At 45.9% G+C, this 22134-nt stretch overlaps 1 protein-coding gene across 2 annotated transcripts in view; it reads left to right on the top strand.

Moving 5' to 3' along the window:
• Positions 1–22134, top strand: part of lama2 (laminin, alpha 2) — a 600632-nt gene that overhangs the window by 474526 nt on the left and 103972 nt on the right. For both annotated transcript variants that reach the window (XM_085997158.1, XM_085997157.1), the window contains 4 exons: positions 8982–9124; positions 15942–16040; positions 16496–16607; positions 19754–19916. In XM_085997158.1, coding sequence (XP_085853284.1) covers positions 8982–9124; positions 15942–16040; positions 16496–16607; positions 19754–19916 — 517 coding nt within the window. The remainder of the gene's footprint in view (positions 1–8981; positions 9125–15941; positions 16041–16495; positions 16608–19753; positions 19917–22134) is intronic.

Genomic DNA, 22134 nt, shown 5'->3' with positions numbered 1-22134 from the left:
CCCCCTTGGAGGAGACGGCTGGCCGTTCTTGCCAGGGGCATGGCTGAGCCCTTGGCCAGTGGCAGGCCAGAAAGGATACAAGATGTTTGTATCCTCATGCTTTATCCTCCTTCTCACATCCCACTTTCCCCTCATCCCACAATATATTCTGATTTACAAGGTGTGCATGGCATAACCATGCAGCTCTTGCTTTCCCGCCCTCACCTCACCACAACTCTACCCTTATGCTTTCCTCATTCCATACACCCAAGAAATCCACCCTGCTCAACCAGTGGTTGACCAAGAAGAGGGAGAGGAGAGTGAAGAAGGCGAAGAAACACCTCACTAGACTTGACACTCCCAGCCACCAGCTCCTAGAGGTTGTCCTGCAAGGCCATCTGCTGTGTTCCCTGCAGAAAATCAGCAGCCTTCCACCAGCCATGCTGCAGCCACTGGGGTAGCACTGTGTGAGATCACTAGGATAGGCAAAGACACCCACAAGGCAATCACTAAGGGACTGCACATGGTGATCGGTTGATTTCTTGATGTCATATTGGATGGATAGATGTATAAAGTTGGATTGGAAAGTTTGCTTTCTGGTGGCTTTTATTTCAGCATTGTAGCTAAGAGGATGGTCAGTAACAAAGGGAAGGAAAGGTGTGGGACAAATGTTGAAAGAGTAATTGGGGTTGTGGTCACTGGCACCACAGGCGGATGATTCCATCCCAGATATCCTGGCCAAAAAGAGGCTGTCTGGGTGCATCCTTCCTTCTGCTTCCTCCTCTTCTGCTTCCTTCTCTTCTGCTTCTTCATCTTCCCTCTGTGAGCGGGTGCTGGAATTCTGAAATGAAAGCAGAAAATGCTGGAAATACTCAGCGGGTCAGGCGGCATCTCGAACTTAGACACGAGCTCTGTTTTTCTCTCCACGGATGCTGCCAGGCCTGCTGAGTATTTCCAGCATTTTCTGTCTTCTCAGAGACCTTCCTTTACCATCCGAAGCCTTGCAAGCATCCAGCATCCAGCAGCACACTTTAAATTTTTTTTAACATCTATTGCACCAAGCCTCCGCTTCAATAAAATATTTTTTAAAAGTCCAAAAGCTTAAATCCAAACTTACCTGAAAGATGTGTGTGTCCCTTTAAAAAGCGCTGACAGCGTCTCTGTAGGTCTGCTTTACGCACGCTTTTCTGAGTGTGCTTAGGACCCGGCAGTAAACTCCGCGAAAAAGTCAAAGTTTGCAGAGCGTGGCATCAAGTCGGCGTTGCACACTGACTGTCGTCACGCTCTGCTGATTTATATTTCATGGGCCAGCGCTGCTAACGGCAGTGCTATGACTCTTACCAAAATGGTGGCCGCCGAGTCCTGCGGTGAAGGACGACAGCCATTTCTTTTTCCCAAAATGGGTCTTAACGGCCAGCGGTAAGTCAGCCAATTTCTAGGCCTTTATCTTTTAGATAGCTATGAAGCTGAGTTAGTTAATTGTGAGGTAGACAAAATGTTTAAAAAAAAAAATCATAGCAAGGTTTACTTGCTTGAGAAACCTAGCTGAAAGGCTGAGGCCTGTACAGACATTACTGCAAAGGCTGAAAATAAAATGAGCCATGAAGCTTAGTGGCTATGATAAGTCTTAAAATCATGAGATTGGAAATGACTGTTTATGATAATAGTTGATGAATGCTTAACACATAGGTATGCGTTACACTGTCCATTGTTTTAACAGAGGCATTAACCTGTCGTTAACTTCCCTTTGGATTTATGGACAGCCTTATTAATGACACATTCCCTTAAAAAGGACACACTTTTAATCTCTGGTTAATGCCTCTGTTAAAATAACAGACAGGGAACATGTTAAGTGTTCATCCACTAATATTGCCAACAGTAATTTCTAGGCTATCATCATTTTAGTATAACCATTCAATACTTCTTTCTGTGACTGTGTCCATTACTTATAAAATGTGTGACAGACTTCATACAGAAAATCATGACTGTTCCAGGAATCTACCACCTCAAGGAGATCCAAGTTTTATTATTATGGTAGGCATACTGATTTCCACATGGTGAACAAATTACTGTATATATTTTAACCATGCAATAATTAAATAAGACATTCTCAGTCACACTAATGATCTCTGCATGGTAAAGCATAAGAACAACTTGCCAATGCTTGAAATAATGATGTGGCTTATGTTTCAGCTACAGTCATTTTCTATATTTCTAAGGAAATTGCTGATGGCATGAGGGTTTTATGTTTACAAACTAAGAGACAAAATCAAATTGCTTGAATATATTTCACCTTGTAGATATAAAAGTAAATTTACTGATCCTGCATCCCAGCCACTTTCAAAGGGAGCGAGGGTTGGAGGTATCACCACAATGATGATTTTATGAATCACACTACATTTGAGCATCGCTTCCCACTGGAATTGTGGGATCGTGAATTTACCTTATAACATTTCCCAACAAATTGCTCAACAGAAATTCAATGATTTTGCTAAAATGTGATGAGGTAGGATAGAGGTTACACAACTTTGAAATATATGCATGAATCGTTGCCTTTAATTTGGGCTAATTGTCTGAAATTGTTGCTTTTGATTTGTTTTGAAATGTCTATTGTGTTTTAACAGAAGGTTTAAGTTTAAAATTTTCACACTAACAAGTGTCATTTGTCATCCTTGGATAGTGGTAAAGTTATCACCATTAACAGCAATTATTTCTAGGTTGGTTTTATCAGAGACATTTGACATTCAGTTTACATAAAATAAAAAATGTTTAGTTTTTTCAAATCATCAAAGTCGGGCGGTCGCTAAAGTTAGCGCCCGCCGGAAAGTGCAGGTCAGTTCGCCGAAATTCAGTAGATTTGGCCAAGAGTTTGGGCGAGCGCTGAAACTGGCGTTGCACTCCTATCTTTAGGCGCTAAGCCGGCGGTGCGGACTGATAACGCCGAGGCCGGGCGCAGCGCAGGTGCGGTCATGTTTTGATTGACAGCAGACACCCTGACGCCGGCCAGCTCTTAAAGGGGGAAGGGTCGACTTGGTCTGCAGCCACGCCCTGGATAGTGGAGCCCTGCAGCTAGGCCTGAACACTGCTGGTGGACCCAAATAGCGCCTGAAGCCATGGAGAAGGCCCGTGAATGAGCGCAGCGCTTCTCCCAGCATGCTTTGAGGGTGCTGGTTAGGGGGTTGGAAAGGTACAAAGAGATCTTGTGCCCAGACAGTGGCAAGAAGGCTCCCAGGAGGCAGTACAGGAGAGCCTGGAGGAAAATCGCCCACAGGGTGTCAGTCAACAGCGATGTCCCCAGGACTGGTGACCAATGCCGCAAGAAGTACAACGACCTCACTCGGATGGTCAAGGTGAGTACCCTTTCCAGTGTCCTCCTCATCCTTGCATGTGCACCTCACATTATGGGCAAAGGGACCTCAAAGGCCTAATGGCCAGCCCTCCTCCCGCAGCTATGGCACTGGCATGATCCTCAATAGCACTTTCTGCACTTAACACACTGGCCAAGCTATTCGACCATGGGAGGCAGTGCACACAACAACAGGCCACCACACTGGCCAAGCTATTCGACCATGGGAGGCAGTGCACACAACAACAGGCCACCACACTGGCCAAGCTATTCCACCATGGGAGGCAGTGCACACAACAACAGGCCACCACACTGGCCAAGCTATTCCACCATGGGAGGCAGTGCACACAACAACAGGCCACCACACTGGCCAAGCTATTCCACCATGGGAGGCAGTGCACACAACAACAGGCCACCACAATGTACTTAGAGGCCGTCCTTTCTCTTGCAGGCCAAGATGGCCCGGAATTTGAAGAGCCAGAATGTCACCGGGGGAGGCCGTGCCCAGTTCCAGGAGCTCAGTGAGCTGGAGGAGAGCGTGGCTCGACTCATGCGTGGCCAGGTGACTGGCCCTGTTGCCATTGGAGATGCCGACCCTGTGCTGCGACCCAATGGTAAGGACATGACCGTTTGGACCTCTCTCGTTCCCCTAGCGCATCAGATCTACATCCTTTGCCACTGTCCGACCAATGCGCTGAATGCCACCACTCATGCCTCCCTCGCTGATGCCCTGTCCTCACTCTAAAGCTACTCTTGTGCCTTCCTGCTTTCAGCTGGTGAGGAGGAGGTCCTTGAAGCTGAGAGTGCCAGTCCCTCGGAAGAGGAGGACGACGAGGACCAACAGGAAGGCGGCACATCGGGCGAAGCCTCATCCGCGCCAGGGGATGGCAATGGAGGGGAGACGTCTTGCCTGGAGGAGAGCCAGGGGGAAGTGCTGCAGGGGGGTGTAGTTCCTGGGCCCAGTGGCGTCCAGGCACGTGGGAAGGGTCGGGCAGAACGGCGGCCTTCTCCCCAGAGGGGGCAAGTGTTGCAGGGGAGGCCAGTTCCTGGGCCCAGTGGCGTCCAGGCACGTGGGAAGGGTCGGGCAGAACGGTGGCCTTCTCCCCAGAGGGGGCAAGTGTTGCAGGGGAGGCCAGTTCCTGGGCCCAGTGGCGTCCAGGCACGTGGGAAGGGTCGGGCAGAACGGCGGCCTTCTCCCCAGAGGGAGAGTCCAGCCTCCAGTCCGGAGACGGTCCTCGCCCAGGAGGTGCGCCTCCTAGATGAAATGTCCGTGGATTCTGAGCGCCGCCACAAGGAGTTCATGGGGGTTGTGGGACAGTTGCCTCAGGCCATTGAGTCCCTGGCTCATAGTGTGGCCGCTTTCGGGGACTCACAGGCCAGGGGTGTCGAACAACTCGCGGCAGCACAGGCCAGGGGTGTCGAACAACTCGCGGCAGCACAGGCCAGGGGTGTCGACCAACTCGCGGCAGCACAGGACAGGGGTGTCCAGCAACTCGCGGCAGCGCAGGACACGAGTCGCGAGTTCATGAGTGGTGCCGTGCAGACACTCACTGATCTGATGCGGGCACAGACCAGGGCAGTTCGGGCACTCACTTCTGCCACGCTGTGTCGCGGAAGCATCACCAGGGCACCCGCCACCCTGCTGCAGCACAGCGGTCTGGCCTCCACCAGATTGCTGCGCTTGCTGCACTGCCAGCCCGGCCGAGTGCCAGTGTCTCTGGTGACCAGCGAGCACCTGGCATCAGCCAGCTTGCCCCCATTGCTGCAGCCGCCACTGCAACTCCCCCAGCCAAGGTGCGACGAGCTGCTGCAGAGACCGATGCTGCCCAGCCACAGCTGCAGCAGTCAGCAGCCGGCCCCTCCAGGGCCGGTCCTCGTCTAGGCCGACCCCCAAGGGCATCTGCCGTCACGCATTCTGCCCCTCAGGAGCCTTCCCCCAGCCTTGCAACACCCACAGGGCCCAGGTTGAGGTGGAGCAACAGGTCGGGCAGGGGCTGCACAAGGACTCGCCCTCTCGGCACACCCAGGAGAGTGTGGTGGCAACGGTTTTTTTTATATGGGGGTGTTTGTGTTGTGGGGGGGGCTTATTTTGGGAAGGCCGAGGATGAAGGCCAATTGGATGGGCAAGTTTTGTTATTCCTCCCCAGGTTGTGGGAGTGAGATATTTTTGTGACTGTTTTTTGGGGGTCTTGTCTGTTTTTCTGTTTCATGTGGGAAGGGCCCTGAGTTTGTTAAACAAAGCTTTTTATTTATTCAGCTTGTCCAGGTGTCATGTTTCCAGTGGTTGTTGCGTTAAGCGGCTGAGGGCTTGCGGAGCGGCTGCATTCAGGTGCGTTCATTGCCACAAGCCGTCGTTCAATAAGCCGCCGGCGGACGGCCCTTGGACCTTGTGGCTCCCTCCTGGGCTGGTACTCCTCCTCCTCCTCCTCCTCCTCCTCCTCCTCCTCCTCATGGTCCTCCTGCTCGTCCTCCTGAGGTGGTGGTCCAACGTGAGGTGGCAGTGCCTGAGTCCTGCGGATAGCCAGGTTGTGCAGCATGCAGCAAACGACGACGAACTGGGAGACTCTATCCGGCGAATACTGTAGAGATCCGCCGGAGCGATCCAGGCAGCGGAACCGTTGCTTGAGGACGCCAATCGTTTGCTCTATGATGTTCCTTGTGGCTTGATGGCTTTCGTTGTATGCCTTCTCCGCAGGGGTCCTGGGCGCGCAGAGCGGGGTCATGAGCCATGTACACAAAGGGTAGCCCTTGTCCCCAATAAGCCATCCCCTTGGTGGAGGCTGTGCCTCGAACATGTCAGCCACAGTAGTCTGGCGCAGGATAAATGCATCGTGGCTGCTTCCTGGAAAGCGGGCATTGACAGCTAGGATGCGCTGCCTGTGGTCACACACCAGCTGCACATTGAGGGAATGGTAGCCCTTCCGGTTGCGGTAATTCTCGGCATTGTCGATAGGTGCCCGCATAGCCACATGCGTGCAGTCAATGGCGCCCTGCACCATGGGGAAGTCCGCGATCCTGCCAAATCCGACTGCACGCTGCTCCTGCCTCTCTAGGGTCATGGGGAAGGAGATGAATTGGTGTCTCCTCGTGAAAAGGGCATCGGTGACCTGCCGGATGCAGCGATGCGCGGCGAACTGGGAGATGTTCGCTATGTCCCCAGCAGCGGCTTGGAAGGAGCCGCTTGCATAAAAGTTCAGAGCCACCATGACCTTCACTTCCACCGAGAGAGACGTCCTGCACATCAGCTGTGGACGCAGATCTCTGTGAAGCAGCTGGCAGATCTCTGCAACCACCTCCCTTCTGAAGCGCAGCCTCTTAACACAATGCGCGGCAGTCATGGTGAGATAGGACACCTGCTGCCGGTATTCCCTGAGTGGGTAAGGCCTACGTTGCCGACGCCTGATGGCCCCTCTGCGTCTAGGCATGGCTGGCCCTCTCACACAGCGTCTGCAAGCCCTTCGCACATAATGCTGGAACTGAGGGTTGGAACCCCATACAGCCCCCATAATAAACTTGCAAACAGTGAAATCACAATGATTCAAATTTCCAAGCTCTGGCCAGAAGCCAAAAATACCTCTCCTATGTTGTCCCAAATCAGTAAGCTCTGTTCCTTGGTCTCTGTCCAGAAATCCAAAGCACTGAAGTCATTGCAGCAAAATGGCTGGGCTTTATAGGTCAGTGTAAGTGCCCTTTAATTAGCGCTCCCCGAGGCCCACAGGGCCTCTGTTGCATTCCACTTCACAGTTCTTAACAGCGCCACGCCCACATTGGCCGGGCGCCACTGAATTTCCGGTTTGGGGCGCACAAACAGCGTTGCACGATGAAATGACGTCATAAGCTGCGCGCGCAGCTGAGCGGGTGCAAACACTTTGCGCCGGCGCTAAATGTCAACTGAAGTTGGGCGTAGGCGCAGATCGTTCTGCGCCCGGACGCTAAGTGCCTAGCGCTGCAAATCTACCCCTCTTATGGCGTTAGCGGCTGGCGAACGCAACTGAATTTCTAGGCCGAGGATTGCAGGAGATTACAAAGGACATAAACAGACTAGGAGAATGGGCAGATAAGTGGCAGATATAGTTTAATACAGAAAACATGTGAGCTAATGCAGTTTGAGAGGTAAATCAAAGACAAGATGCTATGATCTCAAGCTAAACACTAAATGGGGAGATTAAAAGAAATATTTTCATACAAAGAGTTATTAGAATGTAAAATGGCACAAGTAGAAGAAAATAAAAGGGTATGGGGACAAAGCAGGGAGATAGGATTACTTTGCAGAAATGTAGGAAAGAATTTAAATTTAACGGTGGCAAGGTGTGCTAAAGTTTCTGGCCTAGAAATTCAGTTAAGGCCTGCCAGCAGGCTAACGCCCAAAAGTTAGCGCTGCGCGTGGAGCCCGTTGCGACCGCCAGAAATTCACTTTTAGCGCCCCAATTCGGAACCGGGCGCTGTTCCAGGGTGTGCCCGCCTCCGCTTGGGGCGCTGAAAGTGAATTTCAGCGCTCCAGCTGCTGCTGTGCCACCCGATGCGGTGCGGCAGGCTGGGGTACTGCAGGCCTCCTCCTTCTCTTAAGGAGGAGCTGCCTGCAGCCGTGAGATCGCCGCTGGATTCTGCCAGCAAATGAGCCCAGCACCACGGAGAAGTGCCGGACTCACGGGAATCAGCCACCAATGCCGCGGGGTGGTGGTGGAGGAGGCCGGGGAGGGAGGTGCGGGCAGGCGGCCGCCGAAAAAGCGGCCGGCCGCACCTCCACCTTAAAGCGCCCCAGTAGCGCAGCAGTACGGCCCCGTTTCACGAACGTTGTTTGCGGCCGCTGCAGAAGAGGCGGCCGCAACTAAATATGGGGTTTGGGCCGGAAGCGGGGCGGTACCGGGGCACTGCGCACACCGATGACGTCATCGGTGTCGGCGCAGCGCTACCGGCTACCGCCGCCATTACCGCAGCGCTGAATATCAGCGCAACCTCTTATACTGGTGCAGAAACCCTCTTTAGGCGCCAACTGGGCGCAAAGCTTGCAGCGCCCAACTGAATTTCTAGGCCTCTGTTTCTTAACCTTTAATTGTCCAATGCATTTTTAATGAAAATATTTTCATATTGCTTTTATGGCTATCCAAACACTTCTGCAGTACTGATAATAGACATATATTAGTGGATAAAGAATAGAAAATGGTGTTTTAATGGATGAGAATAATTATGTTGTTATGTTGCATAGTATGGAAAGAGTAGGACATCTAATCAACAAAGTTCCTTTATGAACCCTTAATATGCTTGTTTTTCATTGCCGTGTGCACTATTGTAACGCAACCCATTGACCTATATAAAATAAATCAACTAACCAAATGAGTTAACACCTGTATTAAAATTGCAGATTGAGAAATGTCATAAATAAGTTAAATCTTCATATGCTATAATGACCAAGAGTAATTTCTAGCCTAATGTTTTAAAATATTTTCAAGGATGGGATCTACATTATTTGTGAGATTTTATTTCAATCATTCATTGTTCTTTGAAATGTAGTAAAAATTAGCTGTGGAAACATATCCTGATGGTAAAAACAGATTGCATTTAACTTTTATACTGAAATTCTACTACATTTTTATTTATTATTGTATGCCTGTCATCTAAGTAGTTTTGTATTGATGTTGAATAAATCTTACACCAGCTTGTGATGATGAATGCACTGGACTTCTGCTGAATGACCTTGAACACCTTAATCAACTGATGACAAGGCTGAATCTCTCTGGACCCCTACCTCCTCCTTATAAGGTGCTTTACAGATATGAAAATGTGTCTCAAGAGTTGAAGGCAAGTACATATTTCTGTCTCAAGCTAGTCTTTCAAGATATACTAACTAAACTAGGTGAAAAAGAATAACAAAGACAAATAAAGGTGTATTGAAAATATTGATTTGCTGTTTTTAATGTATTTTGATGGTATTACAACAGTTGTAAAAGTCAGCATTTTTCTTCTGTTTATGTTTTGTTAACAAAGATGTTCTTATAACCAACAAATTGTGAATATTTTTTGTTCAGAGATAAATAGTAAATGCAATTAAGCAACAATTTACATTTGTTTGTAGCACAGTGACAGGATGATAAATTTATCAAAAACTGAGGGAGACATATAAGGACCGATCTTACAGAGCATATTAAGAATTCAAGTGTGCACGGCCCATGATTTTCTGACCATAATGGTCTGAAAATCATGATCTATATGTGGTTAAATTTACAAGATGTGCTGCCAACGGGTGAGGTTGCTTACCAGAAATACAGACTCGTAAAATTACTCCTTTCTTGCTGAGGATAGTTTACACAAACAGATTGTTACATAACATGGTTGAATTCCATATTCAATTAGAGGGTGAGAAGGTTGGATCTCAAACAAGCGTGCTAAGCTTGAATAAAGGAGACTATGAAGGTATGAGAGCGGAATTGAGTAGAGTGGATTGGGAAAATAGATGAAAGGGTAAGACGATACATGATCAGTGGTGTACATTTAAGGAGTTATTTTACAACTTCCAAAAAAAAAATATTCCACTAAGAAGAAAAGGGTGTAAAAGAAAAGACAGCCATCCGTGGCTAAGTAAAGAAATTAAGGATAGTATTCGACTAAAAACAAGGGCATATAAGGTAGCCAAATCTAGTGGGATGATAGAGGATTGGGAAAACTTTAAAAGACAGCAAAAAATAACAAAAAGATTGATTAAGAAAGGGAAGATAGATTATGAAAGTAAATTAGCAAAAAATATAAAAACAGATAGTAAGAGTTTTTATAGTTATATAAAAAGAAAAAGGGTGGCTAAAGTAAATGTTGGTCCCTTAGAGGATGAGACCGGGAAATTAATGGTGGGAAATATGGAGATGGCAAAAACACTGAATGAATATTTTGTATCAGTCTTTACAGTAGAGGACACTAAGAATATCCCAACACTGGACAAACAGGGGGCTATGGGGGGGAGGAGCTAAACACGATCAAAATCACTAAGGAAGTGGTACTCGGTAAAATAATAGGACTCAAGGCGGATAAATCACCTGGACCTGATGGCTTACATCCTCGGGTCTTGAGGGAAGTGGCGGTAGGGATTGTGGATGCATTGGTAATAATTTTCCAAAACTCCCTGGACTCAGCAAAGGTCCCGGCAGACTGGAAAACTGCTAATGTAACACCCTTATTTAAAAAGGGCAGTAGACAGAAGGCTGGAAACTATAGCCTAATATCGGTGGTAGGTAAAATTTTGGAGTCCATTATTAAGGAGACAGTAACAGGACATTTGGATAATCATAATTTAATAGGACAAAGTCAGCATGGTTTTATGAAGGGGAGGTCATGTTTGACAAATTTGCTGGAGTTCTTTGAGGAAGTAACATATAGGGTGGATAAAGGGGAACCAGTGGACGTAGTGTATTTAGACTTCCAAAAGGCATTTGACAAGGTGCCACACAAAAGATTATTGCTTAAGATAAAAAATCACGGGATTGGGGATAATATTCTGGCATGGATAGAGGATTGGCTATCTAACAGAAGGCAGAGAGTTGGGATAAATGGTTCATTCTCAGACTGGCAATCAGTAACTAGTGGTGTTCCGCAGGGGTCAGTGCTGGGTCCCCAACTCTTTACAATCTATATTAACGATTTGGAGGAGGGGACCGAGTGTAACATATCAAAGTTTGCAGATGATACTAAGATGGGAGGGAAAGTAGTGAGTGAGGAGGACATAAAAAACCTGCAAGGGGACATAGACAGGCTAAGTAAGTGGGCAGAGATTTGGCAGATGGAATACAATACTGGAAAGTGTGAGGTTATGCACTTTGGCAGGAAAAATCGTAGAGCAAGTTATTATCTTAATGGCAAGAAACTGGAAAGTACTGAAGTACAAAGGGATCTGGGGGTCCTGGTGCACGAAACTCAAAAGGTTAGTATGCAGGTGCAGCAAGTGATTAAGAAGGCCAATGGAATGTTGGCTTTCATTGCTAGGGGGATAGAATATAAAAATAGGGAGGTATTGCTTCAGTTGTACAAGGTATTGGTGAGACCGCACCTGGAATACTGCATACAGTTTTGGTGTCCATACTTAAGAAAAGACATACTTGCTCTCGAGTCAGTACAAAGAAGGTTCACTCGGTTAATCCCGGGGATGAGGGGATGGACATATGAAGAGAGGTTGAGTAGATTGGGACTCTACTCATTGGAGTTCAGAAGAATGAGAGGCGATCTTATTGAAACATATAAGATTGTGAAGGGGTTGGATCGGGTGGATGCGGGGAGGATGTTCCTGATGATGGGTGAAACTAGAACTAGGGGGCATAGTCTTAGAATAAGGGGCTGCTCTTTCAAAACTGAGATGAGGAGGAACTACTTCACTCAGGAGGGTGGTAGGTCCATGGAATATGCTGCCCCAAAAAGCTGTAGAAGCTACATCATTACATAAATTTAAAACAGAAATCGACAGTTTCCTAGAAGTAAAGGGAATTAAGGGTTACGGGGAGCGGGCAGGAATTTGGACATGAGTCTAGGTTCGGATCGGACATGGCCCTGTGGGTAGCGGAGCGGGCCCAGGGGCCGTGTAGCCTGATCCTGCCCCTATTTCGTGTGTCTAATTCTGTTAGATTCAGGAGATGGTTCTGTGATAGTAGATTGGCGGTTAGGATCAGATCAGCCATGACCTTATTGAATGGCGGAGCAGGCTCGAGGGGCCTATTGGCCTACTCCTGCTCCTATTTCTTATGTTCTTATGTTCTTATGTAAGTTTATGGTCTTGCCTTAGACACTCTCTTGGCTATAGCTGGTCACTTCCATAAGCAATCTGAGCATTTTCTGTTCAAGTGTGTGCCCATCCTGCCTGATATTTAACTGTACAACAGCACAACACAGGGTGTAACAATAGTAACCCCTTGTCATCTGAAATGAATATTCATTTCTTTCGCAGTGCACTTCCTCAATCCGTTTGGAGGTGGGCTGACAAAACACTTGTTGAGACAAGGCCAGATACGAATCATTAACAACAACAACGTGCATTTATAGAGCACCTTTAACATAGAAAAACATCCCACTACGCTTCAAAGAAGCGTAATCAGACAAGAAATGGATGCCGAGCCAAAGTAGGAGATATTAGGAGGGGTGACCAAAAACTCAAAGAGGTGGGTTTTAAGGAGGGTCTTAAAGGAGGAGAGGGAGGTGGAGAGGAAAGGAATTCCAGAGTATGGGACCTAAGTGACTAAAGGCATGACCGCCAATGGTGGGGTGAAGGGAAGATGAGATGCACAAGAGGCCAGAGTCAGAGGGTTTGGGCTGGAGGAGTTTACAGAAATAGGGTGTGGTGAGGCCATGAAGGGATTTAAGCACAAGGATGAGAATTTTGAGGAATTGAGTGATGGGAAACCAGTATAGGTCTGTGAGGACAGAGGTGATGGATGAGCGGGACTTGGTGCAGGATAGGATACGGACAGCAGAGTTTTAGATGAACTGAAGTCAATGGAGGATGAAGGGCGGGAGGCTGGCCAGAGAGCATTAGAATAGTTGAGTCTAGGTTACTTGTGTATGTGGGTCTCATTATAGCCCTGATATTAATGCAAATTGCTTTAAATATGTACCACAATGAATTTCTGGTGTTCTCTCACCATTTAACTCTGTGTGCACTACTCACCAGTTTATAGTGGGCACTTGAAAGCTTCACCCAATTAGCTGGAGAATATCCATTCTTAAAGTTGAGACTGAGTGGTTTTTAGAATTTTGCTTTCTGCTGCCAATTAGTGATTTATCATACCTTTGTTTCTACATTATCGGTTGTGCAGTAGTTTTTTCTCCTGCTGTTTGCCGCTAATTTTTTTTACAATACAGGGCTCCTTTTGCACAGACTTCTACTCACAGCATTGTTTCTACCACAAACTGCCAACATCAGCTCTATTCAGACTGCTCAGTATGGGTATTCTACTGGGCCTTGCCAATGGCTGTCATGAATATGGAGAAGAAAGAGGAAATCTGGCAGAGGGAAGAAAGGCAGGTGCACTTGTGCCTCAGTGATCTGGTGCCTACTCAGAATTATAGTCCAGGTTCTATATTTTGGCCTGGCATATCTACTTAGTCATGTCTGAGAAGACTTGCCCTCACCTGATTCATGACAGTTATGGCATCGACTGAAGTCTGACCTATAGACAATGGCCCTAAATTTCCAAATAGTTCTCCCAATCTTCTGTCATTACTTCAATGGAAGATTGGCATAACATCTAGAGAAACAGAGTTAATGGCTGTATTTAGTCATTTGTGCCATTTCTTTGGGGTTCCGCCAATCTCCTGCGAGAGAACCTGCACAGAAATTTCAGGTGAAGGGCTTGCACAGGGACAGCTCTAGTTGTTGCTATGAAATTCAACACTGCATTCAATGTTTAAGCTACTAGATCCTCTCAAGCCACCACTGGTGACATCTGCCACATTAATCAGACTTCAGTCCACTACCACATCAAGCAGATCACAGAAACTTTGTTTGCCAGGGCACTCATTTTCTTGCTTTCAGCACAAAGAGGAGGCAACAGCACTTTTACCATATGGCAGACTTCCTAAAGTACACAGTCTCATTAATGACACACATATTGCCCCATTTATTAATATGCATATAACTATAAAGGCCCCTAACAACAAAACATGGGCATATGAATAGGAAAGGCTATCATTCCATTAACGTACAAATGGTGCCAGCACTATTTTAATGAGCAGGCAGACAGAATGTTGGCCACAGGCTCCCTTCCTCTATTGTTGCTTGTCATGCTGCCACCTCCATTTGCTGCTCCTCACTGGTGCTGGGTGCCTTACGAGGTGCTACCTCTTGATGCTCTCTATCTTATTCCTCCAAACTGAATGGGCTGGATTTTGTCAGCCCTGAGGAGGCGGGTATGGAGGCGGGACAGCCGGTAAAGTTGCAGAAAGTGGGGGTGGATGGCAAACCCGCCCCCCTCCCGCCTCTGTGCCCTTTTGCCAGGAGGCGAGAAGATGTCCTGCTTTGGGTCCCATCTCCTCGAGGCGGGAAAGGGATTAAATCCTTTTAACTGCCTGTTAACAGGCAGAAAACAGGATTAATGCCATTTTACCTTTTTAGGTGAAGGCTTCCCGACCTCTGAGAACCCCGTCGGGTTGGAGGAGTCAAGTAGGAGGTCTGCGGGGGTCGGAGGCACCTGAAAGTAAGATGTAGAGGTGAGTGGTGGGTGCAAGTGTAGAGTGGTAAGTATGTAAGGTGAGTGTTAAGTGTTAAAAAATGTTCACTTACCTTGGTTTCTGCCTACAGCCTTCATCCGCTCTGGATCGGGAGTCCCAACATCTTCCTTGTCGATTTCACAGACTGGCTGTTGGATCCTCTGACCAACAGTCATCTGAAATCTACAAAGTTGAAAGGTTTGATGAGTCCTGAACACAAGAACTCATCAAACTACAGAGAATGTCAGTGTTTGACAGCTTCACAGAGCTGTCAAATGCTGACATTTCTTCTTTCAAGAAGTCTTGACAGATAGCACGTCTGATGTTCTCTGTCAGTGACTTCCCCCTAATTCGCCTGCTGAGCCCACAGGGTCAATCAGGGGAAAATTCCTCTGGTTGGTCAGACGATGATGGAGGCAGGACTTAGACCTGACAAGCAGCAGTCCCGCCTCCAGCACATCTCCATTTACAAAATCCAGCCTAATGTTTCTGTGTTTGTGCCTAAATATTGTGGAGTGCTTGGCTGGTGCTCATGCAATCAGACAGCTTTTTGCTCTTCCCTGATACCAACTACATAATCCTGGTAGCTCCCTGCACAAAGAGAAAGGGGACATGAGTTAGCATGAGAAATGCAGCAAATTTTTGTGCACATAGTAGCAAGGCCAATCCAATCCAATGCTACTACAATATTGGGCAGATGTGCTGCATGTGGTTCACTGAGTGACTTTAAGGACCAGCAAGAAAAAGTTGAAGGGAAAGCTTATCTTGTTGGGATGCCAGGAGATGGCATTTACACACCTAGCAAACTACTCTGCCTACTGCTCATTGACCTCCAAAATTTCCACCTTCCTCTTCTGCACCTCCTCCGGCAGCACATCCAAATTTTCTTCAGTGAAGGAGCAGTTCTGCCACTTGCTCTGGACATCTTTGTGCCAGAAAAGTCAACCTTTATTCAAATCTATAAGCATCCCTTGAAGAACTGCTGCACTACTGTTATACCTTGGAAATGTACAGACAGTGGGGGTAATTTTGACTTTGGGTGATCGTGTAAAACAGACAATATCAATTCAGCCACCTGTTATACATCTCTCCCACTTTTCATTTCCATTGACTTCTATGGATAAAATTTATGATTTGGTTGAGTTTCTTTGGTATTTTTCTTGTATCATTCCACTAAGATATATTAAAAGATTATGCTATTCATCATAGCTGGCATAATGGTACGAAAGGTTTGGTGCTTTATATTTCATAACATTAGTGTGTTATGCAGTAAATGAGAGTTCAACAGTGGAAAGTACAACGTGTTCATGAATGTCTCGTATATTAATTGTGTTTCAAACCAACAAAGCTGCAATATAGTAAGTTATATAGTTTTGGTGCTATGTGTGCTTTCTGTGAATGCCTCCTGTAATCAGTGAATTTGTTCATATGTCTGCAGAACCTAATGTCACCTCAGAGAGCTCCAGAGAGACTCCTACAGCTGGCAGATAGTAATCTGGACACCTTGATCACAGAGATGGATGAGTTACTGAACAGGGTAAAGGACAGATACAGTAATGTAAACTTAACATCGAAATATAGATGAATACTTAAAATTTCTGCTTGGTAAAACCTGATTTCAGCACGTACAAATGCAATGTAGCCTGGTGAGAGGATCTAGAGCTAGTTTATTTAATATTTTAACCTTTTGTGATAAAACATTTGTGAAGTAATTATTTCTTTACTGCATTAACGAACTTTTATTTCTCATTCTAAAATACTTTTAATAAATAGAAATAAAGATTAAATGTATAGCAAGCAGACTAAAAATTACAGTTGCTATGCTCTTACGAGTTTAAAAATTAGCAAATTGTTATAAAATTCTGAATATGTTCTAAATTTGACCACAAGCAAAAGTAAATTTACAAATTAATTTAAAAATAATATTAATTCAAACGCTCTTTAGTGGGTGAAATCATTTTTTTAACTGAATTATTTTTATATTATAATTAGACAACAAAAGTTTCAGCAGATGGTGAGCAAACTGATAAGGACACCAAGAAGACTCAGAAACGAGCAATGGAGTTAGAAAAATCCATCAAATATACGATGTTGGCTTCTCAAGGTAGACATCAACTCATTTATATAAATGTCATCAGGATGCTTTTTTAAAATCATTTTCTGTGGCTCTTGGTTTCTGATAGTGTTATAATTTCACATAATATGATTGGCAACTACATGTCCAAAGATTTCAGACCGTGACAATGATATGCTTATTTATTGAAATATTCTAAGTCTTATTCACACTCCAAGCTGCTGTTCACAAAAACAAACCTATCTATTTGTGTAAAGTCGATTGATCGGTAAGTTTTCTTTTTTACATTTATCACCACCACCACCACCGGTTTTCTCTTTGTTGCCTATTGACCGTTGTGCATTTAACCTTTCAGTCTGTCTCTGCACCATAACTACCTCTCCATGGTCAATTTAGAGAAGACAGAGGTGGTGTGAGGTAGGACACTTTCTCTACCCCTTTCCCACCAGCAAAACCAATGTGCGGCCCTGACCTAAGTTTGGAGGAACGACAAGTGTAGGTATCGGTATCCGAACTGATATCATTGCATTTTGTACAGCATTGGCTGAGGGATAGAAAACAGAGTTGTGGTGAATGGCTGTGTTTTGGACTGGCGAGAGGGATACATTGGCATTCCCCAAGGTTCAGTACTAAGACCACTGCTGTTTTTGATATACATTAATGACTTGGACTTGGTGGGTACAGGGCACGAAACTTGGAAGTGTAGTAAACAATGAGGAAGATAGTAATAGATTTCAAGAAGACATAGACAGGCTGGTGGAATGGGCAGACACATGACAGATGAAATTCAATGCAGAGAAGTTTGTGGGCAATACATTTTGGTAGGAAGAATAAGGAGAGACTATACACAATAAATGGTACAATTTTAAAGGGGGTGCAAGAACAGAGAGACCTGGGGGTGCTTGTGCACAAATCTTTGAAGGTGGCAGGACAGGTTAACAAAGCATATGGGATCCTGGGCTTTATAAATAGAGGCATAGGGCTGGATTTTCTCAATGGAGATGAGTTGGAGGCGGGACTGCTGCTTGTCGTGTCAATATCCCGCCTCCATCCTTGTCTGACCAACCAGTGGGATTTTCCCCTCAGCAGGCCAATTAGGGAGGAAGTCACTGACAGAGCACGTCAACGTCAGATGTGCTATCTGTCAAGACTTCTTGGAAGAAGAAATGTCAGCGTTTGACAGCTCTGTGAAGCTGTCAAACTCTGACATTCTCTGTAGTTTGTTGAGTCCTTGTGTTCAGGACACATCAAACCTTTCAACTTTGTTGATTTCAGATGGCTGTTGGTTCGGAGGATCCAACAGCCAGTCTGTGAAATCAACAATGAGGATGTCGGGTCCCCCAATCCAGAGAGGATGAAGGCTGTAGGAAGAAAACAAGGTAAGTGAACATTTTTTTACACTTATCACTTACCTTACATATTTACCACTCCACACTTGCACCCATCACTCACCTCTACATCTTACTTCCAGGTGCCTCCGACCACCGCAGACCTCCTCCACGTCTCCTCCAACCCGACGGTGTTCTCCGAGGTCGGGAAGCCTTCACTTGTGAAGGTAAAATTGCACTAATCCTTTTTTCTGCCTGTTAACTACCTGTTAACAGGCAGTTAAAAGGATTTAATGCCTTTCCCGCTTCCGGGAGATGGGACCCGAAGCAGCACAACTTCCCGCCTCCCGGCAAAAGGGCACGGAGGCGGGATGGGGGTGGGTTTGCCATCCGCCCCCACTTTCTGCTACTTTACCAGCAGTCCCACCTCCATGCCCGCCTCCTCGGGGCTTGGAAAATCCAGCCCATAGAGTGCAAAAGCCAGGAAGTTATGGTAAATGATGTAAGAAAACTCACTAAACACTTGGTTGAGTATAAAACAAGGCTTTAATCAACTGTTTCACAACCATGAGATTCTAGTTACATCACTAGTTCCTGGTTACAAAAATGTCCTGGGCAAGCTGGACCCACGGCCGAGTATTTATACCCCTTGGACGGCGCCACCAGCTGGCCGCCCAGTGTTATTTCATGAGTCATTTCTGTATGAATGATAAGTTTCACGACAGTAAACCTATATAAAACACTAGTTTAGCCCCAGCTGGAGTATTGTGTCCAATTCTGGGCAGCATACTTTAGGAAGGGCATAAAGGCTTTTGAGAGGGTACAGATGAGATTTACTAGAATGGTTCTAGGGATGAGGGAATATAGTTAAGTGGATAGACTGGAGAAGCTGGGGTTGTTCTCCTTGGAGCAGAGAAGGCTAAGAGGAGATTTAATGGAGGTGCTTAAAATCACGAAGGATTATGCTAGAGTAAATAAAGAGAAACTGTTTCCAATGGCTGAAGGGTTGCTAATGAGAGGGCACAGATTTAAGGTGATTGGCAAAAGAACCTGAGGCGACATGAGGGAAAACTTTTTTACCCAACGAGTGGTTAGGATTTAGAAGGCACTGCCTGATAGGGTGGTGGGGACAGAGTCAATGGTGGCCTTCAAAAGGGAATTGGATAAATACTTGAAGGAGAAAAAATTGCAGGGGTATGGGGAAAGAGCAGGGGAGTGGGACTAACTGGATTGCTTTTGGAAAAGCTGGCGTAGACTAGATGGGCCGAATGGCCTCCTTCTGTGCTGTACTATTCTATGATTCTAATTATGTGGTTGTATTGTAAGACAGGCAGCCCATGTGTCAGTTATCAATTGTATGAATTCTATAAAGTCTGTCAGTGTGAGAACATGAGAACTGTTGAAATTTTGCATAATTAAGGCTTCAGGTTTGAGTTTCACACAGTCCTTGGATTAAAAAGTAAATAGTCATTCTGTGCATTTATGGTAATATTATCAAATCAGATAGCTAACCAGTAAGTTCGAACATGGCACCACTGTACATAGAATTAGACATAAACAAAAATATTAAGGCCAAATTTACAAAATTATGTTCCCTGTGGGAATACTGGCTCACCTCTCTTTCAGCCAATGTCAAAACCAAATTAACTGGTTATTCCCCTTGTCTTTTTTGATGTGTGCAAATTGGCATCTGTGTACACTGATATAATGATTACTGATTTCCAAAGTAATTCATTTTGTATGAAACACTTTGACACATTTCTGAGAGACATTATAATAAAGTGCTATATAAATCTTGCAATGTATTGGAATTTTGTAATTTGAATTTGTTTCCTTTTGTTTTTCCAGATTTAAAAGAAAAATCTAAAAGATTAAATGAAACCCTTAGAGTCAGAGATGGGGTTACAGAAAAAAACCTACAACACATGCAGAAGGATGTTGAAAAGATGATGGTAGAGATGCGTGAGCGATCATTTGACAAACACGAGGAAATGGCTGAAGATGAACTTGAGTATGTAGTTTGAGCCTTTGTATTGTTCACATACTATAATCTTAGTTCAACACTGAGTATTTCGCTCAGTAAGAATTCTAAGCATGAATTGCAAAATTAAGTTTTTAAATCAACAATAAAATAATTATTTAATACATTAATTAAGTATAATGGTGATGGCAAATTGCAAATCCTGGAGGGAGAAAGAGGAAGGGGGACATTGGATAATAAAAGAACAGGCAGAAGCACATCAAACAGGTGCGTAGAGGGTCCAAGGAGACCTAGAGGAATTCATAACAGCTGAAGCAGAATATAACAGTAAAAACTCTTTCAGTACCACAGCAGCAAGAGGGTGGTCAGGGGAGAGATGTGAAACATAAATAAGCAAATGAATTTGAAACTGAGTGTAATGTATATACCTTTAAGGGGGGAACTATCTTTTACAGCTCATGTATACTGCAGTACCGGCAGTGACCACACCTGTATATAGCACTGAGTAGTAATCTGTACAGATCAGTTCCCGTGTGAGCCACGTTGAGTAAACACCTGTTGTACCGTTCTCCTGCAGTCTGTGTCTTATTATACACGGACACAACATTGGCAACGAGGCAAGTTCGAACCTACCTGCAACTCTGCATCACCTCCCGGGGATTCGTTCCTGGAGATCAGTGGATTGGAGGTCAAGGCCAGGGACTTGGGCGTCGACCACGGGCAACCGCCCAGTCATCCAGCAGAGACTCGAGAATTGCGGGGGAGGCTGTCGAGAGCCAGGCTTGGCTTTCCAGTCGAGGTGGTCCAGCGAAACAGGCTGGCAACAGGTAGTGCGCAGACCCTTCCCGGACAGCGGCGGGCTAGAGCCCGACCGAGCGGCACAGCAAAGGGCCGAGCAGCGTCGACAGGGGAGAGAGAGAGAGAGGGCAGAGTGCACAGGGCACAGCTGGTGTTCAGGGGCCGAGCAGCATCGAAAAGAGGGAGAGAGAGACGCACAGAAACCCGCGAGGCGCCGCCATTGCCACGAGGACCGCCGAGGGCGGCATTGGCAGCAGCGCAGGAGAAGCGCGCGAAACCTACAGGGTGCCGCCATTGCCACGAGAACCGCCGGGAGCGGCGTTGGCAGCAGCGGGGGAGGAAGGAAAGCGCGGAAGACGCCATTTTAAGCCATTGGGAGACGCCATTTTAAACCACACCCAAAATGCCGAAGAGTGGCAGTATCACCGCATTTGACAATGAAGTCGAAGATTGGACTACATATGTCGAACGAATAGAGGTATACTGCAAGGCAAATGAGGTGTCAGATGACAAGAAAGCGTCGGTATTGTTAAATTTAATGGGTGCAAAGACGTATGGTTTATTACGAAATCTAGTAACCCCAATGAAGCCAATGGAAAAGAGTTTTGAAGACATAGTAACGATACTACAGGAACATTTAAACCCCACACCACTGCTGATAGCAGAAAGATTCAAGTTTCACAAACGGAACCAGCATAAGGATGAAAGCAATGCTGATTATTTAACAGAACTGCGCAAACTACCGAAACACTGCCAGTTTGGAGCGGGGCTGGCAGATACCTTAAGGGACAAGTTTGTGTGTGGGCTTCAAAGTGAAGGAACCCAGAAACAGCTTTTATCTGAAAAGGACCTTACGCTAGAAAAGGCTTTCAGCATTGCGGTATCATATGAAGCAGCAGCACGGTGCGCTGCAGAGATACAACAGAGACCGCAAGAATATGGCACAAACGAAATGTCATATGGAACAGAGAAGTGCTATCGCTGCGGCAGAACAACACACGACCAGAATGATTGCTGGTTCAAAGACAAAGTGTGCAGACAGTGTGGAAAAGTAGGACACATAGCACGAGTCTGCAGGTCGGGAAAGAAAACCAGCAATAAGAAACCTACCAAAGAAAAGTACAAGAAGGTACATAAGATGACGGAGAATAGTTCAGACAAACAAAAGAGTGATAACGACTCCGAAAGCAGGGAACTGAGTTGTCTGAAACTACATAATGTGATCACAATGGAGGATCACCGAACCATTTGGGTCACTCTCAAGATAGCAGGAGTCCAGGTAAAGATGGAATTGGACACAGGATCAGCCCTAATAGTCATAAACCGACGGGACTACGAGCGGCTATTCTCACACATACCCTTGAGAGACACAAAAATTATTTTGAAGACGTACACGGGGCAAAAAGTCTACCCCAAAGGAAAAATAAGGGTGACTGTTATATATAACGGA

Source organism: Somniosus microcephalus, chromosome 9 (assembly GCF_052327205.1).
Source record: "Somniosus microcephalus isolate GS21.2 chromosome 9, FLI_Smic_1.0, whole genome shotgun sequence".
Classification (NCBI taxonomy): domain Eukaryota; kingdom Metazoa; phylum Chordata; class Chondrichthyes; order Squaliformes; family Somniosidae; genus Somniosus; species Somniosus microcephalus.
The sequence above is the reverse complement of the archived record's forward strand: the minus strand, read 5'-3'. Positions and strand labels throughout refer to the sequence as shown.